Source organism: Eucalyptus grandis, chromosome 7 (genome assembly GCF_016545825.1).
Source record: "Eucalyptus grandis isolate ANBG69807.140 chromosome 7, ASM1654582v1, whole genome shotgun sequence".
NCBI classification, from domain to species: Eukaryota; Viridiplantae; Streptophyta; class Magnoliopsida; order Myrtales; family Myrtaceae; genus Eucalyptus; species Eucalyptus grandis.
The window spans coordinates 59,822,843-59,835,115 of NC_052618.1; the positions used below are offsets into that span (position 1 = coordinate 59,822,843).

A 12,273-nucleotide genomic window follows, 5' to 3' on the forward strand; every position below is an offset into this window, starting at 1 on the left:
ACTTTCCCCACCCATCCGTGCCCTCATATCACGTTTCTTGCTTTTTGGACATGGTCGAGGCCACATAATAATTCTTCTCAGAGAGAGAGAGAGAGAGAGAGAGAGAGAGGGAGGGAGGGTTTCTGAGAAGTTCTTCAACTTTCATTAGATGGTAGAAGATAGAGCATCAACCGGAAAGTCATGAATATACAATTGAGTGATTAGGATTTGCGATCTTGGTGATTGCCCACTTGAGGCAGAGTTATTTTTTTGGCTGTCTTTTTCTTTTTGACTAAAATGGAACTAACACCAGCACATATATCTATATATATACACGGATCACTGATGATTAATAAGATCTAGGATCTTGGGGTTTCCCCACTTTGAGTAGACTCTAATGATTGGTCCACTTCCCAGCTTTGTCTGGGTGCAACTCTGTCATGGACTGGCTCATATTCCTGCAACCAATTCAACCAAGAAACATAAGAACAAAAATTTATTCCCCTTCTTTTTGCCTGCAGCTTCTTTTACTGTCATCCCTCTTCAATAATTCAGCATCCAACCCTAGCTTGCTCTGTGGACACTAATTTTGAGCCCAACCATGAAAATGAATATACACACATAAAAGGAAAGAAAATAAAAAAGCGTTCTTGTCTACCTCCATTTTCTTGAGGAGTTCCCCCGCAGTACTGGCTGAAACTAGTATTTGCCTAGCAGAGTCCTCTATGAAGCCTTCTTCAACTCCTTTATCAAATAAGGCAAGCAAGCTGTCATAATACCCATCCACATTGAGTAACCCCACCTGTTTATAACACGGTTCAGAAAAAGAATTCATATTAACATTTCTCTTATACGCTAAAAACCTGCTTGCAGGTTATGACTTTCAAACTTACTGGTTTTTCATGTATTCCTAGCTGAGACCAAGTAATCATCTCTAGCAGTTCCTCCATGGTTCCATAACCACCTAAATATATAGAATCATGACATCAATCCTTATTGCTCTGTGTCGATTAGCTAGCTACGAAAAAATATACCTGGAGAAAACTAGAAGCTACTTGGTTCTTGCAGTTGGTAACACACAATAAGGGTTTCTTTCAAATGAAAAAAGAAGAAGAAAAAAGAATGCTAATTTACCAGGTAGTGCTATAAAAGCATCAGCATGCTTTGCCATTTCTGACTTCCTTTGGTGCATGTCTGCTACTGTTTTCACTTCTCCATGTGTTTGTCCTGATATCTGCAATGGATGGGTTCATTTGACCATTCAATATTCATTTCCTAAAGAGAGCTTGACCAAATAAGACTGACTGAACTGATACTGTGACATACCTCATGAGGAAGAAGCGCTCTTGGGATAACCCTAAAGAAAATAGAGAATAGAACAGTGTAAAAGAAAACAAAAGAGTCAAACTTTAAACCAGAACAACTTAAGTATCAAATGGAAAGCAGGATAAGGATGTCTATATTACCCAAGAACGTGGCGGCCTCCATTATGCACAGTTTGGGATATTAGACCCATTAAACCAACACTCCCTCCACCATACACCAAGTCAATCTTGTTCTCAACCTGAGAAAAGAGTACATATACTTTGAGAACATTGAGATTAGCATGGTTTAGAATAATGGAGATTGTGTGCGAGAGAGAAGAATGATAAATACCAGAAGTTGACCAAGCTGAAGAGCTGCCTCACTGAAAGTGGACTTGTGTCCAGCTCTGCTACCACAGAACACGCATACCCTTTTGAACCTTCCTTTGGCGGCTTCATTTGCTGCTTCTAATTCCATGTTATTGACCTCAACAAAGCATGCGAGAGAGAGAGGGAGAGAGAGAGAGAGAGAGAGAGAGAGAGAGAGAGAGGCAGAAGGTGACACCAATGCTTTTGGAGCTCCACAGGCAAAAACACCTTTTGGATTTTATCGGCACACTTGCTTTTGTCTACTTAGAAGTATACTTGGTGTTGGAGATTATCCCAACAATTACCGCCCCATCTCTTCTCCATTCCTCTAGCAGGCTAGCTCCTTCCTTCAGTATTGTCCTCTCTCTCTCTCTCTCTCTCTCTCTCTCTGCAAGGACATGTACAAAAGTGATGTATTAGTGTGTATCTATATGCATAAAAATAGGCTTTGTTGATAGATTCGCCAACGCCCAACTTCCTTTTGCTCAACTCAGAGAATATATTGGTCCCATTTCAGTCTTTTCCTTTGTGTCCTTCTGACCAATGCACACTTCCCCAATTATTAAATCTCTCTCTATGTTATTGGACGCACTATGTTCCAATGCCCCGACGTGATAACCTGAACCAATAATGATTTTGAAAATCTCAAATGAACAGTTCAGAAAAAGCAAATATAAATCTGTATATATGTACGTTCTGTATACAGCGAGCGAGTCAACCGATGATAAGACTTCTCCCTACAACTTGTTTATGACAACAGCAGCACAATTACGTCCTCTTGCATTCGAGTTCTGAACAAAACTAACCGTGAAAGCCGCTGGCTTCACTTGTCTGATCCCCGAAATCAAACTAAATTTACAGCATCACATAATAAAAGGAGTTTTAGTATGTACGTCTAGAACTAACGTCTACAATAATTACATACCCACCGCGCCAGTTAATAAAGACTATGGTTTCATCCTAGGAATCTTCTTATCTTCACTTCTCTCTCTGCATATCACTTGCATGAGATGGAGATTGGCATTGGGCGTTGAAAAACTGATGCATCGTTTCTGTTTAGGCCCTACTGTCTTAGCTCTCGCACTACTATCATAACTCGAGAGCCAAGAAGAGAGAAACCGGACTGATGATGTCAGTATTCCATTCACCCTAAGCTAGCGTAGATGCATGGGCTCCGGTACAGCGCATTGATCGAATGAGCGTGAGATCAAACCCTTTCAAGGAATAAGTACAGCGAGCTTCTCTCTACTGCATGACCACTGCATATCCATCTAATCTCTTAAATTTTTATACGGACAATGGTTAAATGACATAGCCAACAATTTAACTAACCCACCTCTCTTAATTGATCAGGAATTCAAAGTTCACACGTCATATTCTTTTAGTTAGGAACTTCGACAATACAAAATCTTCTCGTTTTCAACTGATTCCTCCTTGATTCTCTCTCCCTATACTTAAGTTCCTATTTTTTTTTCCCTAATTCCTACCTGCTCTCCTTGTATAATATTAAGCTCATAATGAAATCATTATATACTTGTGCTCCAACCAATGTTGATTGGACCGTCAGGGGATTTTCGAAATTAATTAGCTACTCTAAGATCTTATTTCCTTAAAATCTCACTCTGATCTAAACCGTTGGCAAGTTTAGATCACCGTAAATGAAGCAAGAGTGATAATACTATTCATTGGATTGGGTATGCAAATAGAATAAGGTTGATCATATTCCATACAGTCCCACCGAAATTTTCCCTGTCATGGCACTCATTAAAAGAATGCCTGTGGAATTAGTGCCTTGATGATTGACCCTAACTAATAAAGCTTGTCGATCCCTTTGGTCTAAAGTGTCTAGAAGACTCTATGTAATGCCTACATCAATGATGATACTTACAATATTATATTTAAAGATACCTCTCCGTCTCTCTCTCTCTCTCTCTCTCTCTCTCCTTCCTTTGAATAGCCGCCTTGTTCTGATCAATGTTCCTGTGCATCTTTCAATCGCCTCTTTGTGCCTCGATGAATTCAACCAAACTTGGAAAAGTAGTTCAATAGTCAAATGATAAAGTTTCATACAGATTACAATAATGGGAAAGCTGTTAAGACATCAAAAGCCTACTATTTTCTGGCTACATGGGATGCACATAGTAAGAATCATTGATTAATTCGATTAAACTAGTAATTTTTTTTGGTCAGAGATTAAACTAGTTATTAAAGGACAGATAACCTGTGAAGAAGACAAAGTTGCCTACACTAATCAACAAAATGTCCATTTTGGCCTTTGTGTACATGCTCTCGGCACATTGGACTGCTAGTTGCAAAGAAAAGCTTGAGACTCCCCGTTCAATCAATTAGGACCCCATCTATCTTTGTCCATGCTCTGTTGTTAGGTCCCGCACAGATTCTTCCCTCCCCCCTCCCTCTTTTCTCTCTCTCTCGCTCCCTCGCTCGAGTTAGGTCCCGCACAGATCCTTCCCTCCCTCTTTCTCTCTCTCTCTCTCTCTCTCTCGTTAGGTCCCGCACAGATTCTTCTTCCCTCCCTCCCTCTCTAGAATTGAACAGAAATTCTCTTATCAGTTTTGACCTACGGCGGACCAAACAAATCATATTATCCGACAAAGCTCGGTCGACATACTCTTCACGTTTGCTTTATTGCGATTGATTCTACCTACTGGATGCATTAGCGGTGAACTAAAGGACACGTAGGTATTGAACGAGTCACTGAATTCATATTCCTACGCATCTATCTATAGACAACGAGAGCAATAGTGAACTGGGTGATCTAAGCTAATTTGGCACTATAGAGAAAAAGGAGAACCAAAGTGAACAAATCGACTCTCTGATCCTAGTAGCATCCAAAAAATACATATGGTCCAGAATCGAGTAGGATAGAGAAAAACTATTTAGCGAGGCATTAGTTGGGTGTGTTTGGTTTCAATGTGAAAGGGACAATATGATATATGTCAATGCGATCAAACCACCAAAGGAACAAAAGTCACTCTACTCGTCATTCTCTCTATATTCCAAACTAGGGATGAAGCCACTAGTTTTGTTTCCTGTTAATACGGTTAAGAAAGGACAATGAAGATCACTGTCAAGGAAAAATAAATAAATGAAAACAAGAGGAAACTAACGAATAACGCTTTCGTCATCTGCATCGGCATCTCACATCCATTATATAGACACCCACACACGCACATACTATATTAAATACGATAAATAAATGATATAAAGAAAGGATAAAAGGTATTCCCATCAAGAATCTTCACCGCCGCATAAATTGGGTGTCAAAATTGATGTTTAAATGGAGGAGTGGTTGTAGATTCTCTTCCCGGTGATAGTCATTAATGAAATGTATGTAAGGTGAGGGAGGAATGTGGAGGCGGCTGTTCGATTTAGTCAATGTCGGCAAAGACTAGGGTTATGGTTCCCATTTGAATAGACCCCAATCACTTTTGGGCATGTGTACCGAAGGCCTAGGTTGTCATTGAATTTGCAGTACAATCATAGAGGTGAAATGCGGTGGTGAATTGCAAAGACTCCTTACATTATGACAGCCTAACAAAAGGAGGCCAGAAAAAAAGTTGCCCATTACTTTAATCCGAAAAGGAATTGGGTCCTCTTTCACCTAAAAATGTTCTGTTTTAATATGATGGTGGCCATCTAATTTGAATTTTTGTCGCAAAATTATGTCATGAAACGAGGGAAAAAATCTTGGTGTGACACACGATGGGCGAAGACAAGGGATTCTTCTCTGTTTCGGAATAGCTTAACTCAATTGTTATTAGAGATTATTAAAGGAGATTTTCCATGCGATTCTCCATCTCTCTTAGGATGGTGTATTATCTCTCTTGATTATACATGTTGTTGAATGGTTTTGATTGATCGTAATTGATATTATCTTAATATCTTTCCATTGTCTCTAGGAGTATGAGTTTAGATTACTTGCAACGCACCGCATTACAATCACCCTTAATGTCCTTTGTCTATATTTACATATGTTTCTCTTTTCAATTTGATATGTGAAATGTAGATAATCATGCTGAAAAATTAAGAAACTGCTATTATTAAGCCACGAATCGGAAATTGGGATGGGAGTGGGATGGGCCTTATCCGCTCAATGATAAAAAGGCCGAAACTTGAAGGCCTTTTCGATGAAATAAGGGTGTTGATTGACGGGGCCCATATATAGAAGACTTGATTCTTCCATCAGTTTCTGTTTGGGCCAATCTCTTTCGATGAAAATATGAAAGTAGCGGACTTGTCCGCCCAGATGGCCCCACATAATCTTTAGATTTGTCACAGTGATAATCACATATACTAGAGCTTGTCAAAGCATAGATGAATATATTTGCTGATGTCTACAAATGGTGTAATTATGCTTATGCCACAATGAGGGCAATACATGAATTACGACTGTTATTTACATAACTAGCTAGCTCAAAATCAAAGAAGGAATCATATACCAAGGCAAAAATTTGATTTTTTTCCCTCCCCCGAGAAGCCCTATGGATAGACATTTCCCATCTTGGTATATCTAACATTCAAACTTGAAGCTTTGGTGCTTTCCCCCGAATTGCTCACCAGACCGATGTTCTGCAACAAAATCCCTTTGCAAGGGTAACTCTTGCTGCAATCAAAATTTATGGCCACCTCCGATGCGCTTGTCCCTTTTATATTTTTGTACACCACATTGCTCACTTGGACGGCTGATGCCTGCAGGGATTCCGGAGACATTTGGATCAATACAAACTGTTATAAGATCATTCCCTAAGTCAAAAGGGAGTCGGGAGAAAAGTTGTACCTGCTCTGGACATGGTTCGTTTTGGTCACAGTAGTTTTGATTTATGATTATAGGGTTGGTCACGTTGCGCATTGAAATATTTTGAAAGGTGATGTTTTTTGCATAGCCAGATCCTCCCTATACAAGGATAAACAGGAGACAAGATGTTAGATTGCGCCTAATAGATGTATCACCCTTTATATTTTCTGAAATGACTGAATAGTCTACAATCTATGAATACTCAAGTGCATCTAAACAACAATCACCTGCCAAGTCTTTATCCTCACTCCATTCGTGGTTCCTGAAAGCCTTGCTCTATTTACAAGCACGTTGGAAACGTAATCTGTTGATTTACCAGCTCCCAGGCTCCCAATGCTGCATTTTACAGGGAGGAATCAAAAGGTATTAATTAAAAAGAAGAATGATAGAGTAATATGTATGTACTACTGATCAGATGGATTTATCCGCAGCAAAACTTGGTGATGACCCACCTTATGCCATGTCCTGGCCCACAGACTATATCCGTAGCTTGAACATTTTTTGACCCACTTACTATGGAAATGCAATCATCCCCTGCAGAGACAACAAATAGAACACATTATAATAAAGTAGTAGCTTAATCACAAAGAACATGCATCTATGTTGACTACTACATGGAGAATATTTGATTAGTTTTAGGCAAGTAATTAAGAGATTTAGATTCTTATGAATTACCTGTCCTGATGACGCAATTCTTGATGAGGATGTTTTGGGTGCCAGTGACATGAATTCCATCAGTGTTCGGGCTTTTCTCAGGTGCAGATACCAACAAGTTCAGTGCTATTACATTGACACACTTCTGGAATAAGAGGTGCATTTGTTGCGCATTTTGGATGATCAGGTCAGCTACTCTCAAGTTCTTGCATTCGTAGAATGTCATGGCCTGCAAAACCGATATTTGGGTCAATAAGAAATTTACATCATGATTTTTTGAATGTATGAAATTTCCAGAGTGAAAAAAGGGAGAACTAAGGAACTTACAGTGGGTGCTGCTTTGCATGGCTGCAAAATTAATGAAACAGAAAAGCAATTAGTTAGAGTCAATTACAGCAATAAATGCATGAATGAAAATGAAGGCGATTTGCACGAGATGTCAGAACAGAATGACGTACAAGTGTCTTGTTGATTTTGCAGGAATTAGCCCACCATTTCCTGCCGTTGCCATTGATGAAGCCACCGCCTTCCATTCTGAAGTCTGTAAGGTTATTAAACATAAGCCAGTGTGCTCTATCCTTGTCGTAGTCGGACAGGCGAACTGAAGCTTTGATTCTCCCATATACCTGAATAGTTTGTTCAAGCAAGTAAACGTTATTCCTTGTTCTAATGCATGCATTTTGGTGTAATACAGAATAATAACGTGTGCTTTCTTCTGGTTAAAAGGAAAATAGCGTGTGATTTGGCAGTGTACACAAAGAAGGAATTCGCAAAGAGGAAGTTTCTCGTGAATGTCAGCTAGGGACGATGGTATTATGATCATTTCATGCATGGATCATGCATTTGCCCACCTTAAATGTAAGATTGGATTTACAGGGACCAGAGAAAGTAATGGGCTTAAGATGATAGATTCTGTTCTTGGGGACTACAAGAACAGCTCCCTCCGAAGAACAAGCCACATTCCATGCTTTCTTGAAAGCCTGAAGGTACAGAACAAAAGAATAATACTATTATTACAACTACTCATAAACAGTAACAAGATCGTATAAAGAATTTCTCGTGATTTATGCTCATAACGGCTGTGTATATACCTCTGAGTCATCTCCTCCGTCGCCTTTAGCTCCATAGTCATCCACACTAACCACCTTCGTCGCTGAAGCTGAAGCGAGCCTTCTCATCATGTGTAACCTTGAGAAGCTCTCGTGGTTCTTCACGAGATGGCTCTTCGTATCAGAAGCAAGGCCTCTCCAATCTTTGGAAGCCACCGCGAGGCTCCCGGTACTATTCAAGATGATGAAAATTACTGAAACAAGGAGCCCAAGTCTATGGACATTCATGGAGGACGACAGGGTCATTTCTTTTGCTTTTGAAGAGAAAACCAGAAACGTGAGTTGGTTTAGCAGATTTGAGGAAGATGTGGGTTAGCTGGAGAGACGATGAGACTTGAGCAGAATGAGCTAAGTGAAGTTGTTGGTGACGAGCTAATGAGGATGTTCGCGTAACTTATAGGAAGAGTTAAGTGGAAGTTTGTCTGCCAAAAGAGAGATTAACGGAAGAGAGTAAGGAAAAAAGTGGTTTCTGGATGGGAAATTGGCTGCGTGAAGAAGGGTCAGAGAAGTTGGATTTGATTTGACGAACTTGAATTTGAAGTCTTGTTTCTTATTGGAGATGGAGGTTTACTTAACTCGTAGCTGACTCTGGCACAAATCAAAGAAAAAATCTCAGCGGTTTATTATTGAAATGTTTAGTGTTGGTGCTCGTTCACCCAACACTATTGCCACACTCCTTGTGCGTCGGTCCACATTCGACTCCTCCTGTTTCCCAACGGTTGACCCCGCCCGACTTCTTTCCTATGCCTCCCATGTTTTTCGCATTCTCATCTACACATGTACTTCGTATATACTCACCCGTATATATACTTATATGGTCGGTCTCCTGCAATATATAAACATAAATCATTTGGTGAATTGAATGAGTATAACACATCATCGATTTCATCTTAACAGATAATCCATTGTGTTCCATGTAATAGGGGGCTAGAATCACCTTATTTATTAATGGCTACGGTGGGCAAGGATACACGCCCTTGGTCCCTTTAGTGTTAACGCCTTGGTTATACGATAGATTAAGTTAATCATATTGTAGAATTCACATGGAGTTTATGTCAATTTGAATAATCATATTGCGCAAATTAATGTAAAGAGTTTTGTTAACGAGTGTCTCGGAACACTTGATGAACACACTTAATATAATTCGATTTTCAAAAAATTGATTGTGCATATTAGGAGAATAGCCGATGCACTATCATTATGTTTTTTTTTTTTTTTTGGTAAAAAGTAGTTGATTAGTCTGTATATGTAACTAATTCCAGGCCAATTTTGATTTGAGGGTTTAAGACACGGTAAGTTTCCAATTGTCTCCGAGACATCTCCACGAGTCCCACTTGTTTCTTTAGGGATAGTGACTGGTATCATTTCTGATAAGCCTAGGCGATGATTACTTGTCCAAAGAAAGCACCCCCACCATTACATTCTATAGAGGCCGTAAGCTATGGATCATGCGTATGTGTGTGAGGCATATGGAAACATAAAATAAGCACGCACTACAAATAATCAATATGGTCACAAGGAAATGGCTAGAGCAGGCAAGCATCATCAAATGGCGTGCCCCGTTCAACTTAGGCTTCCAGACATTGATTAAAATCGTATTGAAAAAAGCTGTTGTATATGAGCACTCGACGAAAGAGTATACGTAATTAGGCATATTCAGGTAGCCAGCACCTCTTCTTGAAACAAGCAAACTATCCGGTACTTAACCACTAACACATTCATATTTTATTCAAGGTTTTGACTGAGTCTTCAACCACAAAACGGGTATTATCGTTAACAGTCCTTCCTGGTCCAACAGATACCATTAACCGCCGTGTCCTAGTTTGACTCTTCTTTCTGAAACACATGGACCAAAGAACCTATTTGGAAAAACGCAGTATCAAAGATTTGACCCCCTCAACATACTCTATATCCTAGGGTAAAACCTTACATTTACAAGTCAAAGGTTCTGCGTATGCACCATTCCCATTTTTTTAAGATAGAATTTTGACATGCGTGTTCCGATCCTATCGCAGTCGGGAAAACACGTGGAACCTCTTCTTCTGGTTGACCTTCTAAAATTAGGTAATTAAAGTTGACTATGATCAGGCTATTTTGGGTTGCCGCACAACATAGAACCTAACAAGGGGGCTTCTTAGGTCTTGTAGCACTGCAGAGGAAACAAAACTTGTTTTGAATATTTCTTTTGGAGATGAAGACTCCTCATCTAAATTGGGTTTATGTCCAACATGGGGTTTGTATTAACAGCTTCTATCCGTTGACAACGTTAATACTCAGCATAGGATTTGGGGAAGTTTCTAGATAACATCGAAGGGGAATTTGAAGGGGTTATTACTCATATATTATTATTTGACACATGCATCATACACGAATAAAATCTATATTATGAATGAGAAAACAAGAGAATGCATCGGATATAGTTAATTATATCTTATCTTGGACTCCACATGCATAACATGAACAATAAGAGAAGATATATACTGAGTTCCACATATTAATTTTTTTTTATTGGGTACAAAATTTTGCCAATCATTTCCACTAAAATAATAATGATGTTATAATATGGAGTAAATTATTTTCTTGTGAGCCATCCAAATGTACAGAAAACTTGCGTGCATATATCCTTTTTGTTAAGAGGACCCAGGCGTATATGTTGCAAGCATAGCTTCTTGATTTTTGATAGGACTAGGAGTAAGAAGAGTCGAATGCACATGCACGTCTCAAATTGCAATTGCCAACAGCTTTCATAGCAAGACCGTCGGAATCAGCTTGATGGACATTGCTAATTACTTAGGCCCGTTGGGCTGGAGTGGGCTCAATCAAGTAAGGGGAGTTTGAGCATGGTCCATCTTGAACACTTCCATAGGCTGTTATGGCCTTTCGTTTAGCCAATGGCGCGTATAGATACATGTCATGTCCCCGAGCGTGGCGTGATCTTCTAATAAGTTCATCTTACTAAGTTGCATCTGTTCTTAAACTATTTCTTCTGAGACAGCCGGAAAGCAAACAAGGAAAAAGGATACTTCCTTTTGGGAATACCTACAAATAAATGAAGAAAAAGCGGGCCGTCCTCCATCACTCTTTCATGGTGATAAGAAGGGTAATTTCTGGTTTCTGCTCCGGCTATAAACACGATTGGCATCGTTCAAATGCTGCAAACAAGAAAACAAAACTGCGGGAAATGGTTCTTCTCTCTTTCCTTTTGGAGCAGTTGGGTTTCTTTGTCTCTTGTTCTCCACATGGGTCCAATCCCATCTTCCTCAGTCCTCGTTAGCATCTTCGTTAGCATCTGTCCACGTGAATCTTTCTTGGGTTTATAAAACAAATAATAAAGAAGAAGGATACGATGAACTTTGCCCATCAATTATCATATTATACTTTTTGTAATTCCAGAACGAGAAGTCGATGATGCTGCAATTCCAGCGTTTACACTGGAGCATTCGTGACTTCCTAGAGAAAAATGTGCGAATTAAAAAGTCTGCTAACGGCAAGAAGACTTCACGCAGCTTTGGGCCATCATCCATTTTTAACTCATTTGAAATTGCCATGGATGATTTTTCTAGCTCTCTCTCTCACGCAGATTGTATTTTCAAAGTTGACATATCCCATTTGAAATGACAGCTGCAAATCAGGCTAAATACAGAGGCGTGCACGGATCGATCCTTGGACGCGGTGGTCATGATATGACATGTGACATTGTTTTCCGTAAACGCCTGATCTTCTCGGGGGCGGGCCGACAAACTCTTGAATCCGCCTCGAGAACGTGGCATTTCTTGCACCGAGACACCCCATCTTTCCAGGATAATCCTTGCATCTTCCTCGTCATCTAATTCATTTTCAAACAAACGAAAAAAAAAAAAAAAAAAAAAAAGGAGAAGAAAATTTTGTAGTTTCCACGTGCCCATCAACGGTCATTTTTTGTCTTGAAATAAGAAATTAGCGAGACACCACGGCCGGTCCACTTGATTAAAAAAAGAAAAGAAGATTTTTATTCCCGTATTTTTCCCACCACAAGTTCTTTACCTTCAGTGGGGGAAAAAAT

General features: G+C 39.6%; 2 protein-coding genes across 2 annotated transcripts; both read right to left on the bottom strand.

Annotated features, from left to right (window-relative positions):
- Positions 1-119: 119 nt before the first annotated feature.
- LOC104454650 (cytokinin riboside 5'-monophosphate phosphoribohydrolase LOG1) lies at positions 120-2,109 on the bottom strand. The gene is made up of 7 exons (XM_010069561.3): positions 1,636-2,109; positions 1,446-1,543; positions 1,306-1,336; positions 1,114-1,213; positions 873-943; positions 638-781; positions 120-437 (listed from the first exon to the last, which is right to left on the bottom strand). Exons 1-7 carry the CDS (start codon positions 1,759-1,761, stop codon positions 339-341), a joined length of 669 nt encoding a protein of 222 aa, XP_010067863.1. The 5' UTR covers positions 1,762-2,109; the 3' UTR covers positions 120-338.
- A 3,896-nt stretch (positions 2,110-6,005) lies between these two features.
- Positions 6,006-8,577, bottom strand: LOC104454651 (polygalacturonase). The gene is made up of 9 exons (XM_010069564.3): positions 8,214-8,577; positions 7,974-8,102; positions 7,581-7,748; positions 7,450-7,470; positions 7,144-7,351; positions 6,921-7,002; positions 6,696-6,804; positions 6,451-6,567; positions 6,006-6,362 (listed from the first exon to the last, which is right to left on the bottom strand). Exons 1-9 carry the CDS (start codon positions 8,475-8,477, stop codon positions 6,153-6,155), a joined length of 1,308 nt encoding a protein of 435 aa, XP_010067866.2. The 5' UTR covers positions 8,478-8,577; the 3' UTR covers positions 6,006-6,152.
- Between the last annotated feature and the right edge of the window lie 3,696 nt (positions 8,578-12,273).